This window comes from Leuciscus leuciscus (genome assembly GCF_965113295.1).
Source record: "Leuciscus leuciscus genome assembly, chromosome: 6".
Lineage (NCBI taxonomy): Eukaryota > Metazoa > Chordata > Actinopteri > Cypriniformes > Leuciscidae > Leuciscus > Leuciscus leuciscus.
In genome coordinates this window covers 8,669,014-8,684,957 of record NC_138730.1, presented here as the reverse complement: position 1 = coordinate 8,684,957, position 15,944 = coordinate 8,669,014, and the positions used below count along the sequence as shown (strand labels likewise).

Below are 15,944 nucleotides of genomic sequence, written 5' to 3'. Positions count from 1 at the left end.
CATATTGAGCAGCTCTGCACTGGTGGAGACATGATTCCATAGCTGACTTCTCAGGAGGAGTCCTGATGCTTAGTGGACACTCTGGGACGTCCTGAACCCTCTTCATTGCAGTTGAACCTCTCTCATTGAAGTTATTGATAATCCATTAAATGGTTATTTCATGTGCAATATTCTTTGCAGCAATTTCTTTGCATGTTAGGCCATTTTGATGCAAAGCGATTATGGTTGCATGTCATTTTTGGAGGTAACCTTTAGCTAACACAAGAACAGAATGATTGCAAGCACTTCTTCCCCCTTTTATAGCAATCGGTCTGCTTTTATAATCCAATCAGAAAGATTACTGATTACTGAATGATACTACTCATTCACACTTTCCCATGTGCTGATGAGATGATTAGTGAAATTATGTTAGCTGGTCAGTTTGTGCCAGGGCCCAAAAAGTTTTTTTGCACTCATTTAAAATGCATCTGATCACTCTGCACAATAATCTAGAAACATTATGAATAAACGCTATAACAACTGAGGCAGCAAATTTTGCAAGACATTGCTACAAACTTTTACTGCCATGACTGTAAATGTTGTTGTTCCTGCACCATAACCTTATAACCTAACTGGAAACTATGGATAAACACTAAGGTTCTCTCTTCAACTACTTACTCTATTAATATTTTGCAGTTTTCAGATCTAGTGAAGAAACAAGAAGAAAAAAAAATCATTACTCCTGGCATCAAAAAGTGAAATGGTACATACTGTATAGACAAAGGGTCCAGGACCTTTTGGACAATGATGAGGAACCACTCCTCCACTGATGTGATATCACACCCCAGCAGGATGTTTAATCTCATTCAACAAAACTGTGTTTGGGTCGTTTCACACAATATCAAGACACCATACAGAAAAAAGCTGAGAGACCTTTAGCTGTAATGTAAGGACAACAATCTATCTCATAATGTTAGAAAAACGAAAGAGATAATTGTTTGGTCTGAGATCGTGATGTTGAGGTGTAAAGAGTTAACAGAGGGGTTAACATCACAGAGGACTTCACCCAGAACTCCTCCTTCTTAGTAAAGAAGGTCTAACAGTGACTACACTTCCTCAAGAGACTCAGAATGCCTGACATGAGCACACTCATCCTCAAATACCTCTACAGATGTATTATGGGGAGAATCATGACCAATAAAATCACTTGTCTGGTTCGGCAACTATTCCACTACTAACAGAAATGCATTACAGTCTATGTTAAGGACTCTGCATAAACAGATCCAGCTTTCCTAAGTCTAAGACATTCTCTCTGTCCCCAAAGATCAAATGATCTCCAAAACACTGTTGTGCCCATATAGATAATACTTTGGGAAACACCCTGGACCAGTGGTCAGTCCATCACAAAACTAATACACACTCATACATTCATGCTCTCAATCACAGCTACAGGCAATTTTAATATCTCCAATTAACAAGACTTATATGTGGGGGTAAACTCTAATGCCCAGAGAAAACCTAACCAACTTGTGGAAAACATTCCCGACCATTCTTGTTACCGTCTTGGTGTTATTTAGGATTGCATTTTATCAGATATATTAGACCAATGTAATTCAATTACTAATTATTGTCATTGTTTGAAATTAGGCTTTATAGAAAGTTCAGAAGATAATAAGTAGAAAGCCTTAGGGCTAGTCTAATGCAAGTCAAACAGCCCATGGCATATGCAACTAGAGTGCAATCTGTTACCCAGAAAGAAAGAATTAGCACTGTTTAGTGCAAACTGTGGGCCAAGACTGGCTGTCCACTGAAGCTAAGCTTGGTTGAGTCTGGTTAGTATCTGGATGGGAGACCTCCTGGGAAAACTAGGTTGCTGCTGGAAGTGGTGTTAGTAAGACCAACAGGGGGTGATCACCCTGTGGTCTGTGCGGGTCACCCCAGTGTTGTGACAGGGACACTATACTGTAACAAGTACCGTCCTTCGGATGAGACGTTAAACCGAAGGTCCTGACTCTCTGTGGTCATTAAAAATCCCAGGATTTTCTTTCTCAGTGGCCTCTGTCCATCTTCATGGCCTCCTAATCATCCCCATACTGATTGGCTTCATCATTCTGTCTCCTCTCCACCAGTAAGCTGGTGTGTGGTGGGCGTTCTGGCGCACTATGGCTGCCGTCGCATCAACCTGGTGGAACTGCACATTGGTGGTGGTTAAGGAGATTCCCTCCTTCTATGTAAAGCACTTTGAGTGCTGAGAAAAGCGCTATATAAATGTAACAAATTATTATTATTATTATTATTATTATATTATTATTCTAGTGATTCTGAAGACTTTGGTAAGCTGGTTCAAGTGTGTTTAATTAGGGCTGGAGCTAAACTCTGCTGGAAGGTGGCCCTGCAGAAGCAGGAATGGACACCCCTGATCCATGGCGGTGCTTCTCATGCCTGTCCTGGGAACCCCCCACAACTGAATATTCATCGGTCACATCAAATTCAAGTTTTGCGGTCTCTACTAATGAGCTGATGAGTTTAATCAAGTGTGTAAGATGAGAGAGACATACAAAATGTGCAATGGCCGGGGGTCCTTGGGACAGTTTTAGAAGCACTGTTCTGTGGTGCTCAAGTCAGCTTACATGTGGTCTGATCACAAACTCCTTGAAGCACCTTCTCCAAGGTCAATGTCTGAATGCTGCTTCCGATAAAAAAATAAATAAAAAAAACTCTTAATACTTTACAGCTTTGAAAGCACATTTTATCAGGAGACACACTTTAACTAACAGAACCACTTTAGAGCAGCATTATGTTTTCCACTGAAACTGCTGCTAATAAAATGACTACACAAAATAGACCTGTCAGACAGAAAAATGCCCCACTGCCTGCTCAACATGTCAGAACCGTTCTGTGTATCGATGACGGACATTCACTTAATGGTCCCTAGTGTTTTAAGAGTTGCTGAAAATACTCCACACTGCACAACAGGGCATCCAGCACTCTGTAGCTCAAGGCAGGTTGTGTTGTCATGAGGGCTCTGTGAAGCTGTCAGTGTTCCTACATTTTTATTTCAAAAGAACAAGCGGACACTTTTTGTCAGAGATGACACCATATTTAATTTTATGAATAACAACAAGTAGGGATGTACCCGAGGCAGAATAATGACTTGAAAACAAATATCTATTTGCATTACAAATGTGCTTTAATTTGATGCTTAGTGCACTGGTGTAACTAAATGTTCTACCTCTGGAATATACTTTTTAGGAGCATAAAAGAGAGAAACCATAACTAGGAGCACCTGCTTGTGACTGACCAGTACAGTGACTGTGACATACAGAAACAGCAGATTTTCACACAGACAGTGATTTGTAGAGGAAAAACCAACCAGACATCCATCATTTTCAGTAAGAATTTACAACTCCATGTGACACTTTTGGCGATGCACATCAGCAACATGATGCAGTGGCTACCTATGGAATAGTACAACTGAGTAGAAACAATTAATAGCACCCCACCAAACAGAAAGTGCTTTAATCACTGTCATTGTGAATGGATCTAGACAGCTTCAATTATTTTAATGGGAGCAATTTACTTTTTATGCTCACTTACAGAGTAGGCTAATACATGGCCCTACAGTAGGTGCCTACCACTGAAAAGATTTTTTACAATTTGCAGACTACGCAGAATTCGTGTTTCTTGGACTTTTTCTTGCTGAGATGTTTCTGAAAATGTATGGCCTTGGTTTCCGTCTGTACTTCCATTCATCCTTTAACTGCTTTGATTGTGGGGTAAGTGCTTCTTTTACATGTTTTCAATCAAACAAAATAGACATGCAACCCCTATGTCTGATAAATCCAGGCACTGATCGAAGCATAATGTTATGCGTTTTGTGCAGGTTATTGTAGGAAGTATTTTTGAAGTGGTTTGGGGATTCTTCAGGCCGGGAGTGTCTTTTGGCATCAGTGTCCTCAGAGCCTTACGTCTGCTACGAATCTTTAAGATAACAAAGTAAGTTTATAACATTTATCCAAGGTATCAATTCAAGGAATTTTTTTGTATGATGGCCACCAGCAAATGCAAATTATGTTGTTGACATTAAACTACATAAAGGCATCAGATTCAGTGGGCATATGAAACAGATGTGTCTGCTACGTATTCTCTTGACTACAACACCAACATAAAAGTGTTAAGGTAAAATAATGACAATGTAAAGAACATGCATTGTGTTTTATCAGGTACTGGACATCCTTGCGGAACTTGGTGGTGTCCCTCATGAGCTCCATGAAGTCAATCATCAGTTTGCTCTTCCTCCTCTTTCTGTTTATTGTAGTCTTCGCTTTACTTGGCATGCAGCTGTTTGGTGGCAGGTGAGAAATTGATCATGGTATTAAAGCACTGACCTCTTTCAGTCATTCTTACAAACAAACATAAAACCATTCAACTACAGATACACTGTCCTTACATATGACAACAAAACATTACATTAATTTATTAAAACATTCTCTACAAAATAATCTAAAGGGGGAAAAAAACATTTAAATTGAGCCTCAAGACTGACCTACCTTCTCGAACGCCTCACAGTCTTCACATACATGCACATTAGGGGTGGAGCCGAACCCGAATACGGTATTCGGAAAGCACAAATAATGTGTTTTTTACGAATACTTATTTCGAACAAATACTTTTAAAAATATTTGTATTCGGGAACAAGAAAAACTTTATATCAAAAAGCTACGTTTCCTCATGAGACATGGCGACCGGCGGTGCTGCTGATGTGGTGGCTGAAATATTTTGGATTAGGCTAATGTCACGTTGTCATAAGGGGTAGTTCACATAGCGCGTTTTTTGCGCGTGCAGATTTCAAATGTAGGCGCGCGGCAAGCGCGCTGCATAGCAACGACAGACGCCACGGGAGGGCAAGCGCTTGTGGAAAGGAGAAAGCGTGCGAACTGCGCTCTTCATGATTACGAAGTATCAGCAAAGAATTAATTGATTTCTAGCCCTTGCATTAGCTTTAGATATATTTATGGAGATGAGAAATGAAATAAAAAAGCCGTCATTTTGTCATTAATATCAGTCCGTCAGAAAAGCAGTTCTAGGCTTATTCTTGGCTGGATAACTCTTAGCAGGTTTAAAAAGCTCTTTTAAAATTAAATATGAATGCAGTTTTGGATTAAATATAAGTACAGTCAAGTCAAATAAAACATGTTTTATCTCCTGTTTGGTAACACTACAATAAGATACCATTCATTAACATTACTTAATGCGCATCTAACATCAACACATTGAGTGAACAATATATTTTTACAACATTAATGTTTGTGAATGTTATTTAATACAAACACTTGATTGGTCATGTTTGTTCACTTCATTCATTGTGCATTAAATAATGTTAACCCTCTACTGCATAGCGTTGCCCCCAGGCAACGGAAAGTTTTCTTAAGCCCTGTGTTCAGTACATTTTTCTTTAAATGATTGCAACCAATTAGAATGTTTGAAAAAGTATCAAAGAACAGTCCAATAAGGTTTGGGAGTCACTATCAAGCACCATTTGAAGGCGGGACGTCCTTTTCTGACACATGGTCACAGGAGCACATGGTGTGAGATGAAAGCAAGATTATTTGCTTTAGTAATCATATTTAAAATGACATGAACTGTACATAAAAAATATGTGTGTGTGTATGAAGGTGTAGAGAAGCCTTTTGGCAGGTTTTGTGAATTTCTTTTTATTTTGCATGTTCACAAATTCAGTTTTTCTTTTTGTTGCCTCAGGGCAACGTTATGCGATAAGGGGTACTTTTCAAGGATGTCTTGGACAATACCTCACAATGGCAAATAATGTGTTACAAGTAGGGAAGATGTAGGGTTCCTGGGTGCACAGGAACACCCAAAGTCACCAAAGTGACACTAATGTGCAGCATCCACAGTCATGTTAGAACAGAAAGGGGCCATCTACAAACTGTTCCCACAAAGTTGGGAGCATGAAATTGTCCAAATTGTCTTGGTATGCTAAAGCATTAGGAGTTCCTTTCACTGGACCTAAGGGGCAAAGCCCAACCCCTGAAAAACAACCCCACACCATAATCCCCCCTCCACCAAACAACCCCACACCATAATCCCCCCTCCACCAAACAACCCCACACCATAATCCCCCCTCTACAAAACTTTACACTTGGCACAATGCAGTCAGGCAAGTACCGTTTTCCTGCCAAACCCAGACTCGTCCATTGGATTGCCAGTCAGAGTTATTTAAGTGTTTTTCCCTTTTTACTTAAATGATTTCTTGACATTTTTTAATAATTTTTTTTATTTTTGTATTGCTCTCTGAGAATTGTATAATGATCATTTTCTCTATGATTCTTTACCATTGTTGCATAACGTTGCCCTCAGGCAACAAAAAAATATTTTGGGGTGGGGGGGTTGGGGGAGGGACATTTTTCAATAAATCAATAAAATGTTCCCAAATGAGCCAGGAAATGATGTGAAATAATTTTTATCATGTGTCATCAAAATTCATGCAGTAGAGGGTTAACATAAATAATGTTAACTTTTGATTTTAAAAATGTATTTTTAAATGAACCCCAAGGAGAATAATTGCGACAGTATATAGCCTAACTATTGTTTATTGTTAGGTCATTTTATCTATTGTTATCTAACAAATGTAATATTAATGTAGTGTTTTTAATACTACAGTTTCCATCTTTGTAACCGTGATATAAACTTTAATATATGTAAATTTAATCTAAATTAAGCTTTACCGAAATTGTTACCGAGAACCGTGGATGTTCACAGGTATTGGTACCGAATACTGAAATTTTGGCACCGTGACAACACTAGTAGCTCTGTTAGCTTGGTAATTTAGACAATATGCTGTTGACAGAGTAACATTAACGTAGGTAATGGCTGTTATGTTATTTTCTTTTCAATGACGTTCCTTGTTACATGTTCATTGCTGGATTTATGGAAAAACATCAACCAATATTGCATATCCATAATTATTATAATTGATATATAATTAAAGAATACTTACACTATAACGTAAATTAGAAGTGTAACGCAAAAAAAAATGGATTTTTACACCTATTTTGAAATTTACTCGAATACAAATACAAATACAAATACTTTTCCTCTCTCAACAAATACAAATACAGATACAAATACCGGCTGCTTTGCACACCCCTAATGCACATACACACGGTTTGCACCAAACTAGTCAACTACTCAACTAGTCCTGCCACTACATGACACAGTGTGTTAGCTAGTCGATCAGATACCTTAATTTGACCTTGTTCCATGCATCACTCCATGATCATTCCCCTTTGCACACACTTGTTTCAGAGTAACTGTGTGACATTAGGTTTAAAGTTCCCCCATTATGCTATTTTAAAGTTTCCTAATGTTGTTTTGGAGTCTCCTACAACAGGTTTATATGCATCAAAGGTCAAAAAACTGTTTAATTTCCTCATAATATACATTTGCATATTCCAACATTTTCAATAATTCTCAAACGACTCATCAGATGAATCAATCTCTCTAAATCCCTCCATTCCGCGAGCTACTCTGCTCTGATTGGCCAGACAGCTCAGTCAGTTGTGATTGGTTTACTGCGCGTCGAAAACAAAAACGCCCATTGCCATAACAACGTCAGGTCTGCATGTCCTGAGGCTTCCTACACCGTAAACTAAAGACAGTAACAAACAATTACGTTGATTTTACCATATCAATCCGAGCGCGAGTCCGATGATGAAACATTGGAAGAACTAGTTATTCAACCCGAACCTCCATCGCAAGGACGACTCGAGCAGGACGTTTCTCAGTGATACACTACTCAGTTTGAGGCACATTATGAGATGTTGCAACTGTAATTCCTCACCATCAGCATCAACAAGTGCATGTCCATCAACAAACCGATTATTTTACTTGTAATATTTATTTACAGAGTATTTTTCTAATATATTGCAGTGAACACGTGGAAACTGTATCAATAACATTGCATGTATGCAACGTAGACATTAGCCGAGCTCTAGCGTGAATGACTGATGTAACAAACGTTGGTAAAACAAATCTTGATCCATGCTTAATCTTTCCTCAAAGTAGTGAGAATGACAATCTGCATTAATAGACACAGTTATAGGTAATAGTGGCCCACAACTGATTAGCAGAAGTAAAGCAATATATCTGTGCTTCATGCAGTAACAAAGGGTTACATTTGCAGCCAAATGGTTCAATTATATGGATGCTTACAAGGATTAAAAAAAATACAAACACAAATGTAATTTTAGCGAAATCAGTTGAAATAGTTCTTTCTCTTCCACAGGTTCATTTTTGAAGATTACACTCCAACTAATTTTGACACGTTTCCAGCTGCCATCATGACTGTCTTTCAGGTATGACTCTTCAGATTACTATATTTTGTGATTTTCTTCAATGGACATGAACATTTTAAATGCTTTTGATTCAAAAGGCTTATACGTATCTCATATTCGACCTAATTAGCAGCAAAGCTTTTTTTAACAGTTGGTAATATCTATATAATAGATTTATTAAAGCCACTTTATTTTTCTTGCTCATCCCCTCATTGTGACTGCCATTTTGAAATCATATTTCCATCTGTTTGCAATTCGATTGAGGTTTACTCCTGTAACATGCCGGAGAAAGCAGGCGAAGATCTAAAAGCAGGGTTTTTTTTTAATAAAGTAACACAAGGTAAATAAAGTAAAACAGATAACACAGAACTCAAGGAACAAAACCACGAGGATCACAGAAGCAACCATTACAGGTAAAACAACAGACAAAGTAATAAGTGAAACACAAGGGATATGAATGTACAGGGGTAAACAAGCTTAACAAGGTAATGAGGAAACAAGATACACATGGGGAGACTTATCAACAAGAAAAACTACAAAGAACTACAAAACATGACACAAGACAGGGGAAAACAGGCTGAGATCGTGGCAACTCCAACATTTAATTGCTCTTTCTGAATTTCTTAATACAACATAGATTCTTACTGGAGAAGACTGGAATGAGGTGATGTACAATGGGATACGCTCCCAAGGAGGAGTGCAGTATGGAATGTGGTCCTCCATCTACTTTATTGTTTTAACCTTGTTTGGGAACTGTATCCTTTTTAGCCATGACTATTTTCTATGTGAAAAAAAATAGACAAAAGATGAAGGAAAACCCTCTAATTTTGTTGTTGCACATGAAAACCGTGTTGCAAGTTTGAAACATCTGTTCAAATAGAACCTAAATTCTTGACGATGCTTTGAACAGACACATTGCTCAATGTATTCTTGGCCATTGCTGTGGATAATCTAGCCAATGCACAGGAACTAACTAAGGTAAGACAATGAAACTTAACACTTTGCATAACAGTTTCCTTTTTCTTTTCTTTAAAAAATTACAATAATACAATAGAAGTAAAAAATGTCAAGAAAACAAACAAAGGAGAAAAAAAGGGGGGGGGGGGGGGGGGGGGGGGGGGGGGAACCAACCTGCATGCATGCCAATTACTCAATGTAATCTACAGTTTACACATTAAAAAAATACAGAAATTAATATCTAAAATATTAAGTCATGCCTTAAATGAATTCTACTATATAGCAGGTATATCTAAATTATAAATACATAAAAATATATATTTGAAGGAAATACAATAGCATAACCGCTTTCTAATAAACATGTAAATAATATGACACTGACTTTGCGCTAGATAAGTATCCATAAAATAGTAACATATTATGTATGCTTCTCATTAGTATATCTTTAATTATGTATCATGTCTCATGTATTTAAGTAATACTAATGAAAAGTATAACAATTTTTTTTAATGTTAGTTCATAGTGTATTGTGTTATATTGAAGAGGTATATTTTGTGTTAGGAAGAAGAGGAGGAGGAAGAAGAGTTCTTCAATCAGCGTTATAAAAGCAGAGAATTTGGCCTCTCAGAGTAAGTTTTTTGTCTTCTTCTTTTTTTTCTCTGACATAAGCTATTTTTCAAATTAAGGATGCAGTTTCGTATCATGTATTAAGAAGCTGGTAAGACAAAGCCGTCAAAGTATCTAGCAAGAATTTGATGTTGACTGATGCAAGTCTTATTGTGCTTCAGACATGCTTTTAAACCACTATGACACTATGCTACTATGTAATTTTTCAGACCCATCAAACACATGAACAGAAGTGTCATATATGAATGTACCATTTGTCTGTCATGTTTTTTGATCAGTATTGGTTCTGGTCAAATTTGATAGGTAAGAACACATAAACACTTAAATTGGTCAATTGGAATGACAATCATGTTCTCTTTTGTCTTTAAATCTTGATTGTTGAGGGTGTAAGAATTTAATTGTTTTTCTTTTTACTTTTAATTTTTCTATCTTGAGTTGCTAGGAAACTCAAGTGCCTACACCACAGGGGGAGTAGTGTTTATTTTAAAGAGAAAAAAAAAATCAACATGTTATTAGAGCTTGAGTGATTAGAAGCTTTAATTTAGTACAGTAGACAGTGGAGTTTAGATTCAAAAGTACATAACCCAAATTCACAGAAGTCAGTAAACGAGGAGAGGTCAAAACAAGTCCCCAAAAACCCTTTGGATTCTTTCTATGGATTTTCATCTGACTATGTTCACAATGGCTTTTGGCAAGATAGTTTCTTTTTCCTATGATACATCATAACCAAGACTTGGACAGTGTCGAGTATTTTAAATCAATCCATGCTCTTTTGTTCTTACGCTTTAATGGCATTGTGATCATAGTTGGCATGTCAATTGCAGCATTCGTTTCTGTCCTCCTACTGGATCCTCTGTGGACTGGCATCATATAAGTAGTCACATTTTAGGACTGCTACCCAAAATTTCTGACTGCCAGAAGTCGGAGGCTGAAATTCATTGCAAGTAATGAGCATGTCATAATCCATGAGCATGGCACACTAGGCAGTCTAAGACTGTTGATTTGCATATTATAAATATTTATGATTGCCAAAATCTGACATACATTTTGTATAGTGTACACAAGTTTGAAAAGTAGCAGTGAGGTCAAATCCAGTTTTGATTAAAACAAAGTTCCTAGTGACTAGATCTTTTAGCCAGTGTCACCACTCCACTTGAGCAGCCTTCATTTTAGTTATTTTTCTTCTGTTTGGGGAAAGACTATGAGAAATAAGGCATTGGGTATAACCTGTCAGTATAGCACCAAGTACAATCACAAATATAGCATCAGTTACAATCACAAATATAGCATCAATTTCAATCACAAATGGGCGCAATTGATTTGGCTGCACTGTAACTCTCTGATGACCATGCAGTAAAGATTTGCAAAGGCTAAGAATCCCTGAAGGTCCTTCTCTATTTTAGGCTTTGGCTTTGGCTTTTGTACCTTTGAGGCATCGATTTTTTTTAACCATGATTGTTACCTAGGAAGGTAGGAAGGTTGTTTTTGTTTTTTTAAAGGAAATTCTCCTGGACTTTTATAGCCTCGGACAGTGACGTCATCGGAATGCGTTCTCGTCAGAGGCTATAATTTGATGTCCCACAGGTGCATCAACAGGTCTTTTTGTCTTCAGACCTTACTGTGTGTATGTGTGTGACTAAAGCTAGTGTGTGACTCTGTCTCTCTGCTAGGAGTTAGTTTCACTAGGCAGTGTGCAGCAAATTATCTCACTCTTTTCAACAAGTGAAAAAGGAAAAGAAAATATGAGCGATGTGTAAAGTAAATGTTGTGTGCCTCCGTGTTCACTGCCCATGCCTGAATGCGACACACATCAGTTTTGCTTTGTGTGTTTGGGGGAAGAGTATGCTGCCCTTGTTTTTGAGCACGGTGAGTGCGAGCACCGTAAAACGTTCACAGTTAAAGTGCTTCGCGTTCGCTTTGCTTATTTCAAAGGATTAGCACCCACAATGCGATCGTGGGGCTCGCATGTCGATCTGGCTGAGAAGCGAGAGACGGGTCTGTCCCTATCGCTTGCTCTCTCCAGATTGCGATGTCCTTTTGCCTGACTACCAAAGCGTGCCCCGCTGCTTCTTCAGCTCGGGCAGAGGACACTGAAACTCGTGAGTTCGCCGTCTCAGAGCGTCACGATTTAGTTAACTACTCGAGGCGGTCACTCGTGCAGTGGCCAGATTACACTGGCCCTAGAAACAAGAGACCCCCAAACGCTTAAGCGAGTTAACTCGTTTAGAAAAAGTATACATTGTGTGTAATTGTGCCCTCAACGCCGACCCATTCGACTATCGCGGGTGCGAAGGCATGTGGTGATACGATACTGCCTCAGATCAGAGAGACACTCGGGGGCAATCACATTTCAGCAGCAGGTCAGCACTGCACACTATGGCTGTGTTACAGACATACCATGCTGATCTTTTGAAAGATTTAAGCCCAGCCTTTCATCTAGACCGTGTTTACTTGTCTGTTTGATATATGGCTGCATTTAATGCTAAGGAATTAAAGATAATACTCATCTAATTTGAGAAGTTAGATGCTTGTATTAATATACTGTCTGGCCGTTCTTTGGCTACATTTGATTCTTCGGGATTAAATAGTGAAATAGCCATCTAAAATGGATTGTGAGAGCGCTGCCTCAGAGCGCTCCTCCTGTTATGATAAAGCGTGTGAGAAGATACTCAAGGTGTGACTCGTGCAGTGGCCAGATTACAGCTAGACTGCCCCTTCTTGAGGATCTCCCTGGCGTTAACTCGTTCATGGGGAAAACCTTATTCTTTGTGTGTCTTTGTGCTCTCAAAGTCAACTTATTTGACTATCGTGGGTGCAAGGGCGTGTGGTTATACGATGATGCCCCAGTCCGAAGAGACACTCGCAGGCTATCACTTCCCTGGTGCTCATCGTCACTTCATCTCAAGTCAGCGCTCCCCACCAAGCCCGGCATAATAACATCCCCGCTGGTGGGGAAGGCGTTTCGGTCAGCGGGTCAAGCTGGAGCTGCTCTGCATACTATGGCAGTGTTACAGGCATACCATACTGACCTGCTGAAAGAAATGCTCAAAAGCAGAGTACAGTGAGTTACGCCCCCCATCGTGGAGACTGGGGACCGGCTTGTCGCACTTAGCGGCCTCATAATAGTAATTGCCTAGTTGGTACAATGTTGGAGTCCCTGAAAGATCGGTTTTCTGCAGGGTTATCTCCCTCCACTTTAAAAATGTATGTGGTGGCCATAGCTGCTTACCATACACCTTTGGGTGGTCAGTCATTGAGGAGAAACCCGTTGGTGTCTCATTTCCTCCATGGTACCTTGAGGCTGAGGCCTGAAACACACACAACGGTACCAGCTTTGTATTTGGCCTTGGTATTAGAAGGTTTTTCTCACTCTGAAGACTGTTTCTTCTGGCTTTAATATCTCTTTAGAGAACTGACGCAGCATCCCGTTCCCTTGCCAGGGAACAACAGTTACAGTCATAACCTGAGATGTTTTTAATATTAGATATTAGTTTACAGAAGCTTGGCTACTTTAACATATTAGTCAGATGTGTTAAGGACAACTGTGCACTTTTTGTCAGTAGAGAAGACAGTGATGTTCTGAGATCACTAAGATGTGAAATATTTTGAGCAACAGAGAAACACATCTAGTTGACAAGTAATTATCATTTTCATTTCAAGTGCAGTTAAATTGTTTGACTAGTTTCTCTCTTCTCTAAGATGCCTGCATAATGGCACATACAGCTTAAAGTTAGTTACAGTTAAGCCAGTCCCTGTAGCTGGTTACCTGTCTAGTCTGAAGCTTGTAGGTTTTGAGTAGAACTGTTAGTCGTTTTGGCTGAATAGAGTTGCTCAGGGCATAGAGAGAATGAGAGAAAGGGCACATGAAAATCGACCTACAATTAATCTAGTTATTGCAATATTAAGACATATAAAAGAATACTTCCAAAACCACTGGATAAAACTCATCGAAAACATTGATTACAGTTTGTGCATTTCACACAAATGTGTGATGTGGCATTAATGGTACTGAAGTGCCAAAGAACCCTTTAACATTTAACTCAACTCTGGCCCTTGAGTTTAGCTCAAACCTTAATCAAACTCACCTGTCTAATACTTTCTAGTAATCCTAAAGACCTTAATTAGCTTGTTCAGTTGAGTTTGATTCAGGTTGGAGTTAAGCTGTAAGACAGGGGACCACGGGGGTCAGAGTTTTTCTTTCCATCTATATGAATTATGAGTTGACTTGTGTGCAGTCTGGCAATATGCATTGTTTGGTTTGTTTTATCTACAAATACACTAATGGCTTATTTTCAATTAATCATTTATTTGATTTCATGGACAACAAAAGAATACACATAATTGTAAGTACAGCTGTCTATGTATCTTTTTATCTGTTGTGTCTGCCATTATCATTGCACTGTCCATCTCATTAACACTCCAAATGACATGCTGACATGTAGATCCTTGCACTCTGTTTCTCTTATTGTTTCTTCTCTATTTATTTATTTTTATGCAAGAATTTCCCCCTGGTTTTCTCTTGAATTCTGTTTTATTTAGCCTGAATCGATAGCCATTGTTTTTATTCTAATTTCCAGATTTTTATCACACACCCCTGTGAATTGTAATTGTGCATGCTGCAAATGATATAACTCTTGTGACTGAGATATAGCATGTCCACGCAGAAGAAGACGGAGACCGTACTTGTACAGGAAGAGGGCTATCCACCGAGGACGACCATCTCCAGCAGAGGCAGAGGAGGAACCGGTTTGCAAACAAGCGGAAGAGCAGCCTGTGAATGCTTTTGCTGGCCGCCGTGAGAGACGCAAAAAGATTAACATGTCCGTCTGGGAGCAAAGGACAAACCAGCTGCGGAAACGGCGCAAGATGGCCAGTCGTGAGGTACTGTTTGGCAGTCCCACAGAGGATCAGTTGGACACTCCAGTGAGTGATCATCACCAACAGAGCTGCATGTCCCCTGAGACGAGCCCTTTACACTTGCCAGAATCACCAATGTCTGTGGGGATTCCCCTGCCAGAGCCACCCATGTCTATCACTATTCCTCTCCCTGAACCTCCAGAGTCTGAGCCGTTGCCCCTGATGGGATCGGGGCCGGAGGAGAGGCTGAGCGTTAATAACCACCATTCAAATACAGAAAGGAAGCATCGTGTGGCAAGAAAGTTTCGGGCTGCCGCCATTGCAGGGGTAGTGGAGGGTGGGCGACACAAACGGCACAGACATCGAGAGCCCAGAACAGAGAGCCGAAATGCAGAGAATCACCAGCAGTTTGGGTGCAGTGAGAAACAGGCTGAAGAGGGTGAGGGTAAAATGGAGGAAACACAGTCTAAAAACATGATGCACATGCATGAAACTGAAATGTCTGGCAAGCAAATTGAGAACCAGGAGGAATGCACAAGGTAAGAATACCATCACAGCTAATTTTATTTAGCAAGTTACTAAGTTCACATGCTAGTTTACCTTATGTTACTGTTGACATTCTGTTACTGTTGTGCTTTGGTAAAGAACTAATAATGAATGAATTTAGAAATGTTAGTGGTGCAATTATACTGTAGTTGAAGTAACTCCCAGCTTGGTTTTCTATTTGTTGAAGTTGTTCTGCAAGGCACAGAACAGAGCAAAGTTATATGAAATAATTTTTCAAGATCAAACATTCACACCTGTACATTTGTATTTAAGGGAGTTTGTGGGAGATGTGACAGGACTTTCCCAAGCATCTGGCCTTCAGGAGCTTCAGTCTGTCTGTACTGGAGTGGAGGATCAAGCAGAAAGCCAGGAAACTCCATTTCTGAGGCACAAAGAAGACTTTACATCAGAATCTAAATACATCACAGGGGAAGTCTCAGACATTGAGAACAACGGCAGCTATCTTAACCAGGATGCGTGTATGACAGAAACCTGCATTAAAAGAGAGACGTCATCCCAGCCGTTGTTGGAAATGGCACCAATGAGTGGTATTTGAGCTGTCTGTCAATTCTTCCCTCCATCCATCCATTCTGCTTCTGTTTTTTTAATTGCATCTTTATTGTG

The 15,944-nt window shown here is 39.3% G+C and overlaps 1 protein-coding gene across 2 annotated transcripts in view; it reads left to right on the top strand.

Moving 5' to 3' along the window:
- Positions 1-15,944, top strand: part of cacna1eb (calcium channel, voltage-dependent, R type, alpha 1E subunit b) — a 99,211-nt gene that overhangs the window by 39,572 nt on the left and 43,695 nt on the right. For both annotated transcript variants that reach the window (XM_082171919.1, XM_082171918.1), the window contains exons 12-20: positions 3,643-3,755; positions 3,863-3,975; positions 4,203-4,334; positions 8,285-8,354; positions 8,971-9,088; positions 9,244-9,311; positions 9,852-9,919; positions 14,582-15,313; positions 15,594-15,868. In XM_082171919.1, coding sequence (XP_082028045.1) covers positions 3,643-3,755; positions 3,863-3,975; positions 4,203-4,334; positions 8,285-8,354; positions 8,971-9,088; positions 9,244-9,311; positions 9,852-9,919; positions 14,582-15,313; positions 15,594-15,868 — 1,689 coding nt within the window. The remainder of the gene's footprint in view (positions 1-3,642; positions 3,756-3,862; positions 3,976-4,202; positions 4,335-8,284; positions 8,355-8,970; positions 9,089-9,243; positions 9,312-9,851; positions 9,920-14,581; positions 15,314-15,593; positions 15,869-15,944) is intronic.